Source organism: Haliotis rufescens, unplaced genomic scaffold (genome assembly GCF_023055435.1).
Source record: "Haliotis rufescens isolate VD_foot unplaced genomic scaffold, xgHalRufe1.0.p SCAF_12, whole genome shotgun sequence".
Classification (NCBI taxonomy): Eukaryota; Metazoa; Mollusca; class Gastropoda; order Lepetellida; family Haliotidae; genus Haliotis; species Haliotis rufescens.
Window position 1 is genome coordinate 7739208 of NW_025963802.1, and position 13987 is coordinate 7753194.

At 40.3% G+C, this 13987-nt stretch overlaps 1 protein-coding gene across 2 annotated transcripts in view; it reads left to right on the forward strand.

Moving 5' to 3' along the window:
• Positions 1-8563, forward strand: part of LOC124141221 (huntingtin-like) — a 65359-nt gene extending 56796 nt beyond the window's left edge. For both annotated transcript variants that reach the window (XM_046509159.2, XM_046509160.2), the window contains exons 48-53: positions 200-345; positions 981-1048; positions 1316-1454; positions 2251-2413; positions 2768-2928; positions 3095-8563. In XM_046509159.2, coding sequence (XP_046365115.2) covers positions 200-345; positions 981-1048; positions 1316-1454; positions 2251-2413; positions 2768-2928; positions 3095-3275 — 858 coding nt within the window. In that variant the 3' untranslated portion in view covers positions 3276-8563. The remainder of the gene's footprint in view (positions 1-199; positions 346-980; positions 1049-1315; positions 1455-2250; positions 2414-2767; positions 2929-3094) is intronic.
• Positions 8564-13987: the final 5424 nt, after the last annotated feature.

A 13987-nucleotide genomic window follows, 5' to 3' on the forward strand; every position in this document is an offset into this window, starting at 1 on the left:
TATCTTCGCTCATCATGCCAAAGATCCAGGTTCGATTGCACACATGGGTACAATGTGTGAAGCCCATTTCCGGTATCCCCTTTGTGATATTGCTGAAATGTTGCTAAAAGTAGCGTAAAACAGAACACTCACTCACTCACTCACTCACTCACTCACTCACTCACTCACTCACTCACTCACAATGATGATTTCTTTACAGCTTGCTGTGAGCACAGCGTCGGGGAGTGAGGACAGTGTCTCGACTGCCGTGTTCCTCACGATCATGAAGGGGACAGAACGCCTCCTGTTGACGGACGTCCTCTCTCGGGGCGACATGGAGACCATTATGAAGTTGAGCATGGACAGGTAGGAAACATTTGAATCTTTTTACAGAAAAATAACACAAAGCTGTGAGTCATTGACTAATTGGTCAAGGTGTGAGTTATTTAGTTACGGCTGTATTCATAGGGGGAAGCCTGAAATGGTGGGGACAAAATCACAAGTGGAAAATCAAACCTGGGTCCTTTGGCCCCGACCCCACAACAAATTTTGGCAGATATGCATAAGTAAATACTTTAGTTAGTTGGTTGGTTTGTTGTTTAACGCCGCACTCAGCAATATTCCAGCTATATGACGGCGGTCTGTAAATAATCGAGTCTGGACCAAACACTCCAGTGATTACTATCATTATCATCGATTCGCGCAATTTGCATCCATGACATGCATCAACCAAGTCAGCGAGCCTGACCACCCAATCCCGTTTGTCGCCTTTTACGACAAGCATGGTTGCCTTTTACAGCAAGCATGGGTTGCTGAAGACCTATTCTACCCTGGAATCTTCACAGGTCAGTAAATACTTTAACCCCTGGGGTTTGTGTGGTTTGATTCCCCACATAGGTACAATGAGTACGTGTAAAGTAAAACCATACTCACTCACTTTCACATTTAAAAATACAGTTGTCAGTTGATATGGTTCTACATTTCTTGCATCTGTATTCCAGGCTGTGTCTGCCGAGTCCACAGAGGGCGCTGGCAGCACTGGGGCTGATGTTCACCTGTATGTACTCTGGTGAGTGTTAAGAAGCAGTAAGTTGCTAATGTGACATCAACGTATCTCCCAAACTATGTAAACGGGGAGGTGTCATGGTCATCTAAACCACTGCAATTGTCAAACAAGAGGGTATAGGAATCTCTACCAAAAAGTCAACCTTTATAAAGTTGTTATGCATAAATTGTGTCTACTTTGTCTTACAAAAATGGCTATTATTGTGTATTTTTGCATGTTTAACCACACCTGTTGTATGTATCCCTGAGCAGGTAAAACTCTGTGTTCCAGGCAAGCAGTTTGATCAGTACAGCCCCCGTCCTCGTGACGAGATGGAGCCAATATTCTCAGACAACGGCTTCTCCTTCGTGTACCAGGACCCAGAATCTCTCATCCTGGCCATGGAGAGGGTTACAGTACTCTTTGACAGGTGAGATATGCCTAGGACGTGTGTTAATATAAGTAATTACCCCTATCCTTCATCCTGGCCATGGAGAGGGTTACAGTGCCCTTTGACAGGTGAGATACTCCAGGAATCTGTGTTGACATAAGTAATAACACCTGACCCTTCATCCTGGCCATGGAGAGGGCCACAGTGCTCTTTGACAGGTGAGATACTCCAGGAATCTGTGTTGAAATAAGTAATAACACCTACCCTTCATCCTGGCCATGGAGAGGGTCACAGTGCTCTTTGACAGGTGAGATACACCAGGAATCTGTGTTGACGTAAGTAATCACACCTCATCCTTCATCCTGGCCATGGAGAGGGTCACAGTGCCCTTTGACAGGTGAAATACTCAAGGAATCTGTGTTGAAATAAGTAATAACACCTACCCGTCATCCTGGCCATGGAGAGGTCACAGTGCTCTTTGACAGGTGAGATACACCAGGAATCTGTGTTGACATAAGTAATCACACCTACCCTTCATCCTGGCCATGGAGAGGGTTACAGTACTCTTTGACAGGTGAGATATGCCTAGGACGTGTGTTAATATAAGTAATTACCCCTATCCTTCATCCTGGCCATGGAGAGGGTTACAGTGCTCTTTGACAGGTGAGATACACCAGGAATCTGTGTTGACGTAAGTAATAACACCTACCCTTCATCCTGGCTACGGAGTGGGTAATTATTAGCGGAGTGGGTATTTATTACTTCATACCAAGGAACGTTTTTTTTGCCCTATTCCAATAAATTTGTAGTATGTTGTTTTTGTAACTTTTTACAGAATAAAGAAAGGCTACCCATACGAGGCCCGGGTGATTACGCGTCTCCTCCCAGCATTCCTAGCGGACTTCTTCCCACCACAAGACATCATGAACAAAGTGATCGGGGAGTTCCTCTCCAGCCAACAACCCTACCCACAGCTCATTGCCAAAGTCGTCTTTCAGGTAACTGGCCTTGCCTCTTTATCTTTCTGCTAATGGTGCAGAAAATGGCTATTTTTCTACGTTACCTATCAGCGGTAGAAACTAACATTTTTATCCCACTAGTCCTTATAATGATAACATATAGAAAAACCCTTACAAACAGCAGATTTCTACTATTCCTTATGATCCCTTAATTATTGGGCAGTTTGGCAAGGACTTCGGGACTAGTGCCCATTTCCAACGCTGCCTATTCTGAGAGTGCTGTTTGTTAACAATGACAATTTATTGATGTCATGTTTGCGAATATAAGTCCTGTATTGATTGTATTTAGAAACAACTCTTGAATTAGGTTTTGATAAATTTGATTTATTGTAGGTATTCAACAACTTGCATCAGCAGAACCAGCAGAGTCTGGTGAGGGACTGGGTGATGTTGTCGCTCTCCAACTTCACTCAGCGATCACCTGTTGCCATGGCAATGTGGAGTCTCACCTGTTTCTTCATAAGTGCCTCCACCAATCAGTGGCTCAAAGCATTGTATCCTTAACAACAGAAAGTTTGAAGTAATTGTATAGAATCATTATACACAAGTCTTATATCCTGTAAGTTTGCTGACTAAACCTATGGCTGATGGATGACTGCAGCTGTATTTGATTTATTCCAGCTTATGTGTGGATTCTGTTTCCTTGACCTTTATCCTCAGATTTCCACATGTGATTGGTCGGATGGGTAAGATGGAGACGATAGACAGGAAGTTGTTCTGTCTTTCAGCCCTGGACTTTAAAAGTCAGCTGACCGAGGATCTCCACGTGTTCGTGTCGACATTCCAGGCTGTGGCACAGCCCGACTCCCCTTACCAGGATCTTGTCAACTGCCTCACATAGTACCTTGAGGCCATGCCACAGCCCAACTTGTGGTACCAGGATCTTGTCAACTGCCCTGCGTAACACCCCCAGGCCGTGGCACAGCCTGACTCACAGTTCCAGGATCTTGTCAACTGCCTCATATAGCACCCCAAGGCCATGGCACAGCCCGACTCAAGGTACTAGGATCCTCCACTGCCCCGCGTAACACCCCCAGGCCGTGGCACAGCTGATTCACAGTTCCAGGATCTTGTCAACTGCCTCACATAGCACCCCCAGACTGTGGCACAGCCCGACTCACAGTTCCAGGATCTTGTCAACTGCCCCGCGTAACACCCCCAGGCCGTGGCACAGCCCGACTCACAGTTCCAGGATCTTGTCAACTGCCCCGCGTAACACCCCCAGGCCGTGGCACAGCCAACCCATGGTACCACGATCTTGTCAACTGCCTCACATAGCCCCTCACATTGTTTCAAGCATTTAGTGTCAAGTTATCAATGACTCCTTGCCAAACGTTAATGCATATTCATGCTGTAGCATTTGTGTTGTCTTTGTAGCCATTTATTTATATTTTTGTAGTGGAACAAAGCTTAATGTGATATCAAACTAGTGTTTCTGGTGGCCTAGTTATTGTGCATGGCAGGGTGACTAGAATCACGGACCAGAGACATGAGGGGGAGGGTTAGTATCAAGTTTAAAGAATGTCATGGCAAAAAATGAACAGTTGTTTGGAGGGTAAAATATTGATATTATGTATACAAGTTTTACAACAAGTTACACTGTTATTTCAACATAACGGGAACGGACAAGACTGTTGTGAGGGTAGCCCGAAAATGGGCACAGAGTTAGTGAGGTCAGATAGTACCATATGCATGTGTGACAAGTCTAGGCCCCCTCAACCTCTGTAATCATGGGAATGAATATCATATGCCATGTGAGAGTTAGTTGATGGAGCTCTGAATGTAAGAAATAAACGGAATGTAACTTAGAAAGGAATGGTGGCAGTGTTTTATTGATTAATAAGATTCAAGACTCTTGACTAGGACTTCCCAGATGCCATGGTACAGATGGTTGATTGAGGTAATGTGTCAAAAGCAGCCCTGAATATAAGAAATAACAAAATGTAACTTGAAAAGAAATGGTGGTAGTGTTTTATTGATTAATGAGATTCAAAACACTCTTGGCTAGGATTTCCCAGATGCCATGGTACTAGACGGAATGATGCAGTGGTTTATTGACTAGTGTGATATCAAGGCTGGTTCATGGCAAGGACGTCCCACATATAGTCAGTATTGGGACTCCTTCATTACTAGATACAGCATGCTAGCCAGGCAGTCTGTTTTGGTCTGGATACCAGAGTATTTTGCACTCATCATGACCAATAACTTGTCTTATATTTGATGTTATATTTGATGTGTTTTAACTGTAGGCATGAGATTGCTGTTGTTGCATATCATATTACTATGATTTTCACTAAAACAGCTTGAAGTCAGTAATGGAACATGACAGTACTATTATAACACTTGACAAACAATCAAAGTCCATGTAAATATCAACATAATGTTGTTTGTTGAAAAAATTCTCTCAGTGTCATTGTCATAACTTCACGCATCACTTTGTCCCTGGCCCCCGTGAATACATACAGCTGGCACAGTGTTTCAGCTGTGACGTGCATCGTTTTAAGTTGGGTAATGAAATGAAGCAGTGTGGAACACACGCAAGTCAAATGACCCTACTCAGTGCAGGAACTTTGTGTGAACAAACCACTTCCTGTTATAGAAGCAGGGACGGACGGGTAGCCTTGTGGTTGAAACGTTCACTCGTCACACCCGGGTTCGATTCCCCACATGGGTACGATGCGTAAGCCCATTTCTAGTGTTCCATTTCTGGAATATTGCTTAAAGCGGCGTAAAACCATACTCACTCAGGTACAGAAGCCATGTGTTGAGTAACTGACTGCAAGGTTAGGTCACACGTTGCAGAACAAATATTGTCCAGGTAATCTGAGCATTCATTAGGTTCAGCACTTGAATGTTTTCCTCTTGATGAAACTGGGCCGTGGCTTGATATATTTCATAGTGGCCAAATGTATGGTGATGGAGGAAGGTGGTATATATACAGAAGTTTATCTAGGATTCCAAAGTAAGTGCCCTTGTTAGAAAATTGGAAAAATTTGTGATATATTCAAGGCTTATAAAAATAAAAGAAATGGTTCTCGGGCGATGACTTTTGAAAATATAGTGCGGGCGGGCGGGCGGTGTTTTTTTTCCGTCTTGTTCAAACTATATGTAGTATGTAACCAATAAACTGTTGTGTACCATCAACCTTAGAAAGCGCCTCCCTACATAAACAAGCATACAAACTCCTATTGCTGCCATGACCATAACACGAGATGCGCAGTAAAGCAGTGCACATGTAAAGGGAAGTAACTACATGCTATATTGAATCACATTGTTTTAAGTATAAGGACTTTTATAGTTTGTTTTTTTTAAAATGGAAATAAAAACGAAATGTGCAGCAGACTTTATGATGCGGTGCCTGAGAACCAAGACTTTTTTTTTTGAGCCCAAAATTTTCGACTGTTCTAAATTTCATCAATTCTAAGGAATTCAAATTGGGAATTATTACGCTCATTTACTGCAGACTTGCTGCCAAATATCGGCCGCTGAGCAGGTATAGATAAATCCCTGGTATGTAATAACACTGACAATGACAGGTTGGATGACTTCTCAGAGCTATTCACGCCTTCTGCAGAGGAAGACTTTAACTATCTTCTATATTAACTGGTCTATGCAGAAGGAGTCTCTGTTACAGAGAGTGAAGTCAGTGTTGATGTCACTTTTAGATGCTGATGTGGGGAATAACTTTTTTCTCAAATTGATCTCAGAGAACAAGAACAGGTATCTCAAGGTGTATGAGAACTGAGTGTAAATGTACATGTTGATGTATTTTTATGGAGATGTGTGCAAGCTTGAGAGTTTTGATCCATGTGTTAATGTTACAAAGGTGGATGTACAGAAGTGATATTTCAATATGATTCCAGGGAGTGCTGTGACTTCTATAGCAGTTTGGAAAGTGCATAATAATTATCTCTTCTGTAGCTGAAATATTGCTGATGGAGCAATAGCGAACATCACTCTTCCTGAAACTGAAACATGAAGAAAGAAAGATTTAGTATGTAACCTTGTAATGCTGAAGATGCAGAGGTTAGAGTTCAAAACAAGCTAAAGGGGGCGTCTTCATGCAAATTAAACACTTCCATTGTTAAAGTACTGTAGCTTCATTTCAAGGCTTGTTATTGATTTTGCTGAAACATAAATGTTCATCACTGTCTTAGCTTGGAAACAATGTGTTATAAGCTGTAATTGTACATGTTTGTTGCATTGTAATGTCAGGGTCATATACACATTGTACCCATGTCTCATCCAATCAGAGGGCTCTTTTAGGATGGTGTTGTGTAAAACCATATTCACTCACTCACTCACTAATTGACTAAAAATGTTAGTTTTCTACCGCTGTGAGTTGCAGATGGGCCAGTTGGTGGTGATAGTTGGAGTGTTGTGATTGGCTAGTCTGACTATGAACTGTGTTGTGAAGGAAGCAGCCTAGGTAATCTGATTTCATGATGAAATGTGATGTAATTTTACAAAGTTTCCCTTTGGGTATGTATTGCAACATTTACTGAAACTTCGCAGTGTTGGAACAATTCCTGTATCATATTCAGGGTATTTATCTCTTTAATGCAATGACAAAACATGTATGCTGCGGCAATCTCAGAATAACCTTGAAAGGTCCTGCCATTATTGGCATGGGGACTGGGGCCAATCAGGTAGATTTACCATCACACGGACAGGTTCAGGGGATTGATGGATCCTGAATGTACAGGGTAAACAGGGTTACTAATATATACAAACAGTCATTTCATTATGAGGTTATTGATAATATTTGTGATAACATTTCCTTGCGACTGGGCAAGCTTTCTGAGGGTCATGAAAAACTGACAAAATTTGGCAAATTATCTATTTTCGTATCCTTGTTGGAAATCATTCTCAGGCCCACTATTGGTATTTTCTCCATCTTGTTACTATCTTCATCGATACCGGAGCATGGTATTTGTTTCAGCGTCACTGTGTGTGAGTCATGCATAATCCCTGCACCACTGCAGATGACGTGTGTATGTAGGGTGGTGGGAGTATTGCGTGACCATTACTTCATGAATGGCTATGAACAACTACTTTCGTCAAAAGCATCCTAAGCCGTGATGATTCCTGGTTAGAATTGGTCCTAGCATCCTATGCTGGAAAGGGTGGTCAGGCTCAGTGACTTGGTTGATGACATGTCAACTTACCCCAATGGCATGGATTGTTGCTCATTATGTCAATCACTGGATTTTCTGGTCCAACTTGATTATTTACTGGCTGCTGTTGTATAGCTGGAATATTACTGAGTGCAGTGTTTAATATAACACAACGGGGCCCCATTTGACAGAGTAATCTATGGCTTGGTAGGAAAGTTCCAATAATCATAGCACTACAGGAGAAAGCTGTCACAATTGTTGCTTTATCAAATTGTTTTGGAGATTGTTTTCAGGAAATTATGTTGCTTGCTCCATGTTCATAAATATTAATCAGATCATCTTTGAGTAAATAAATTTTTAACAATCAGCTATTGCCAATCACATCACAAGAATTTCATCACATCACAGACTCGTAATCTCCCCCAGACAATGTGTAACCATAATTGTTTTCAGTCATATTTCTGTTTTATGTAAAAGTTGTCACACGATATCCATTTGTATGATGTTTTAATGAGGTATTGTTCTAAACATGATTGCATTATTCCAGATTAAAGGATTGTATCAGTGTAAAAACTTACTGGGCATCACATTAACCTCTTTGCTGCTTTTGTCCATCTTCCACTATCTAGGGTATTATATCTCCATCATATTAGGATTAATACCCAGGACCATTCATTACTGAAATACACACTGCTAACAATAGCCACCCAATCAGATGGCTGTGATGCCAAGTTGGAGATGGAAACATGATCAGGTGATCAGGCTCGCTGACTAGATTCATGCATGTCATTGTATCCAAATTTGCGTGGATCATGCTCATGATATCAATCACTGGATTGTCTGGTCCAGACTTAATTATTTACAGCACATTGTCTTAAAGCTGAGGAGGAGCGTCCGCCTGGAGAGCGGAAGGTCTGGGGTTCGATCCCCGGTCGCGTCATACCAAAAGACGTTAAAAGATGGTACTTGTTGTTACCCTGTCTGGTGCTCAGCATTAAGGGGCTAAAACAAGGACTGGTCGGCTTGGAGTCAGTATACTGTATCTGAGTGGGGTATTCATGTTAAACTGTGGCATGGTATCTCAGTGTGCTAATACTATAAATCGGCATTAGTCCGACTACTACAAGCAGCCACACACACACACACACACGCATGCATGCATTCACGTCTCTGTATAAGTGCAATAATCTTGGACGAGATGTTAAACTCAATTTCACCTCACCTCTTAAAGCTGAATTATTGCTGTGTGTGGGCTTTAAAGAACAAACAAACAAACAAAACTTGCGAAAGGAAACCTTGATGGCAAATGGTCCAGGCCAATTATCACAATAAAATGAAAATATAATACCCTGGATAATCGAGGATGGCATTTATCAAATATTTCCTACCAAATATCTACAAAGATTTTGAAGACTTGTGTGTAAATATATGGTTATTTATTCAGTATTTGTGCTTAGTTAACACGCTGACACTGTATGTGCAAGGAGTAAATAGCTTTGAATTATTGATGTTCGCTGCTCATGTGTGATGGGGGGCACGGGTGGCCCAGTTGTCTAAGGCGCCGCAATTTGCTGTACAGAATTGCGTCCCTTCGGATGCGCCAGAAACCTATGATTATGGGTTCAAATCCCGATTATGTTTCTAGGTTTGTCAGCACCATACCCGTGCTCGTGGGTTTCACCGAAGTGGTAAACGTCTGAGACCTGCATCACTTCGGGCTTTCCTCCCACATTAAGCTGACACTCCACGATATAACTGTAATACTGTTAAAAGCGGCGTTAAATCCAACTCACTCACTCACTCACTCACGTGTGATGGCATGTTGTAAGCACTATCAGTAAGATCATGTGACCTCAAATAAGATATGAAAATGATCATGGTTCTATGATTTGTTTATGGCGACATCTGCACTTACATTCCTAGTTAGTAATATACTAGATGCAACGTTCAAAGAATTGTTATCAGTATATTTCTGAAATTCATTATCAACATCAAGATAAAATCAGTGTTGGATTTTGATGTGGTTTGTGATAGCCAATATATTTGTAAATCTGACTGTTGTATGCAGGGTTCACTGATTGAAATACAATGTATTGCAGCTTTGTTTTACTAATACATGCATGTCAATACGTGTCTGTGTTAGTAAGCTTGTAGATGTTAAAAGAAAATGGATTACTTTTTTTTAATTCTACATGATAAACTGAAATATGAAGCCTTTATATTATGTGCATTGCTCCTATGCTCAACATAAATAATTTGCTAATGATGGAATTGGGAGTGTCTGTTTTGTGAAGTATTTGGCTTGTTATCAAAGAATTTCAATTCATGTCTCTTTGAATTTATGTGAAAAAAATCGCAAGCTTTCAAACATAATCTTCAAATGTGAATTATGTTTATATCGGACAAAATTATAATAACTGTGTCTTATGGAAATCATAACATTTTGCATGTGCAGTTAAAACATTTTCAACATTAATTACATTCACAATGTCATAGCTGGAATATTTGGGGCAACTCATTGCTTGAGCAGCATGTAATAAAATAATTGCTTTCCCGTGCACTTAAATCATATATTGCAATCATCTGTAGTCTTTCCTTATAGAAGAATGACCGATTAACCACATATTTTATGTTGTGAATACCATTCAGTGCTAAAAATGCAGGGTTAGAACTTAACACTAGCGTGCTAGCCTGGGGCTACTACAAATAACTGCGGGCTAGTGCAAATTTTCCCAATTGTTTTAACATTATAAGGGGATTTATCTTTACCCCCGGCTAGTAAGGCTTTGAGTTTCGTTCTAACCCGTAAAATGTGATCCTTAAATCATATTTTTACAGCACAAATCCTAACCTCATCAATCAAACATGAAGCACAACCAGTGGTGATGTTAGTCATGCACAATGCTAACTCTCTTAAATCATATTTTACAATCACAGATCTAAGCTTGTGTAATGGGTTATGGGTGTGAATATGTCTATGTCAGCATGCAGGAAACTATTGTTTTGTGTATATTTTCTTACACAGTATGAATCTGTATGTATGAAAACTCGACTCCATAATGTATTCTCTTCTTCAAGCATTCCTGACTGAACTGGAATAGTGCCATTATTAGTGTGATTATGTGAGATATGATGTATGTGTGTGTGCAATGTTGATGTATATATTGTTACATGTATCTTATTAATGTATATTTAGTTGAGGGATTTGGAGCTGTTTTGTGAACGTCTTTGAAAGGTGAAGTGTCAAGCTGATTTAGGAAAGTATTGTAATGTAATGCCAGGGTTGAGAAGCTATATCACACCGCTTCAAGTTAGACCATGTAGAGATTCTGGGTTTGAACTGGTCTCAATCTATGCTGATCATAAGAGGCAGCTATGTGGATAGGTAGGTCAGACTCAATGACTTTATTGATTGCGTGCCACCGTACCCAAATAGAATTAGCTGTTTACTCATACTATCAATCACTGGATTGTCTGGTCCAGACTCAACGGGCCACCATCATATTACTACTTGCGGCGTTAAACAACAAAGAAAGATACAAAAGACTTCAAAGTCAGGGGGGGCGGTCGGGTAGCCTAGTGGTTAAAGCGTTCGCTCGTCATGCAGAAGACCCGGGTTGATTCCTGACATGGGTACAATGTGTGAAACCCATGTCTGGTTTTCCCCGCCGTGATATTGCTGGAATATTGCTAAAAGCTCACTCACTCACTCAAAGTCAGTAATCAAGGTCTCAACTTTACAATCAAGCTATTTTAAACACCCCCAGTGGATAAACAATAGTTCAACTACTGATTCATGAATACATAGTCCTCAGTATGTGAAAATGACATGAGAATGCCTTTCCTAAATCTGCTTGACCATCCCACCTGTTTGTTGTGTTGTGGTCCTCTCACCTGTAATTATCTTTACACCTGTCTTCACCTGTAATTAACTCTCCATCTGTTCTCACCTATATTTGTTTATCTCTGGAATGTTGGCCATCAATGTTTCTTATTCTAAAGTCATTGTTACTATTTCAGATGTTCCAGGTTAAAAAACATTTGGCTGTGATTCCTTAGCTCATTGCTCAGTGATTTCTTGTTTAATGTTGTTATATGATCTGCTTTTCACCCAAGTCTATATTACCTCATTGTAACTGTTGAGTCACTACACATTCAAGTTTTGAAGTAACATCACATGTTTTAAACTTAGGTACAGTTAAAGTCGCCTGCACTGACATTTTGTGTAGTGAGCACTGGAGAGTGTTTAATGGGGGGCTCATCTTAGACAAATTGGCAGTCCTAGTCAGTTTGATTCAAGTTGTTCAAACCACAGTGATTTCTTGCTATTGAACTGATCTTAATGGTATTGGTTACCCTCATTCCATAGAGACATTGTCTCAGTTGCACACAAGACACTAATTACAATGTGTATACCTACATGGGAAAATGGATGCAAGTCAGGTAGCAAACCTCCTTTTAGCTTCTGTAATTTGATGAGGAATGGAAGTTCCAGTCCTCTCTGTCTTAAATCGCTTTGCAGGGTTGCATCACTTAGGTGTAACAGAAACAGATGATCATAGGTTCGAATCCCAGAAATGGCCTGATGTTTCTAGGTTTGTCAGCCCCATTATTTTGCTCGTGGGTTTCATCTTACTGGTAAACATCTAAGACCTTCTCACTTCAAGCTTTTCTCTCACATCGAGCTGACACACTGATATGAATGAAAAACTGCTCAAAGCAGTGTAAACCCTTCTCACTCACCCACTCATTGCATGTTCATGGCATTGCATACCATGCTTCTTTGTGTATAACACTAGACGGTAGGAGTACACTGTAAGGAATAATAATTCAAAATAATTTATGGCTGTTTCTATGACAACCTTTTGATTTCCATGTACTCCATAACTCATTATTTTTGCCTCTCATGGTCTTTGTTGGTGCATCTTCTTCACTTGGACTAAATTTCTTGTCAGCTTCTGGCATAGCCTATTTGTTCGTTGTCCTCAATAATAATGTCTTTTCCTGGAAACTGGACCTTATTCTTGACAGTCCAATGACAAGGTAATGTTTATTTAAATTTGGGGAAAAATAGTTTTCAGAACTTGATGCATCTTCTTAGAACCCACAAGGAAGTGGAAGTTGTGTGTGACTGACAGTGACTAAGTAGTTTCAAATGTAATCAAGATATTTTGATCCTGAATTCAGTTTGGTTGTTAGTAGATGATTTTTCATTCATTTCAGAAGGTACTGAGCTAAATGTGAAACCTTCATAACACTTTGACTTTGAACCCTATATTTCACAATAGATTAGTGATCTACATGACTGTTTGTGTTGATGCAGAAAGCTGATGAAATATGTGTATCTTATAAGCCAAGGTGAGCTACAGTGCTGTTGCATTAATAGAACCCAATCTCAGAGGATATCAAGTGTGTTAGGTCGTGTGAATCATGTGAGATAGAATGGTTATGTCAGATAATAAATGATTCAAAATTTCAAGGCCAGAATATCCAGTCTCGATTATCTTTTGAAACAGATTCCTTTCGGCACAAAAGTCAAAATATTGATAAAAAATGAATGGATCACTGAAAATCAGTGACAACACCGGGTGTCTGGTAGTCATCTACCACAATCTGTAAGAGGCTCAAATATCACTAGCTGTTCCGTGATGAGTTTTAGGTCAGTTATTTAGTGTTTAGTGATACTTCAAGTGCATGACTTCAAGTTCTATTCAGAGATTTGTTTTGACCATGTTTCTGTATGGACCTTTGTTAAGATTGTGAAGTTTGCTTAAATCGTTTGTATACAACGATTCATACTCTAATGTTTACATTTGGTTCTTTTTTTAAGTGTGGACCCTTGTGAGAATGTTTTCCTCCAACGTTTCACACATTTGTAATACCGTATTCGCCGCAATAAGCGCCCAGGGTGCTCTCAAAATTAGAAATAGGGGGCTCTTATTAGAATACTATTTTGGTGAAAAATCGTAAATTTCGTGGTTTATGCTGACAGCCTGAACTGTTTATATACTACAGATATATTTTTCCAGAATTTAATTGCTCATAATTAAGGGTGCATATAACACACGAGTGCGTAAATAAGTCTTGTGTACATTGATCAATCAGAAGAGGTGCTAATTGGGATTGTTCACTAAGCAACATATTAGCAAGTATCGCCGTGAGCCCTTATTACGTCGAATACGGTAGTGCTTCTGGACAGTGAAAAAGGTGATTTGACATTAGTTGTTTAGACTCTGCAAAAGATATCTGGGTCGTTTTTAATAGAAAAAAGTAATGTAATAAGAATAACATTGGTCTTACTGGAATAGGGGAGATACTCAACCAGATCTGTATTATGGTTTAGTTCATTGGTAGCGAGGTTTAGTTTTTCTACAGAGGTCCTCGGCTTCCTTTAACTTGGGGGCGGTCGGGTAGGCTTGTGGTTAAAGTGTTCAGT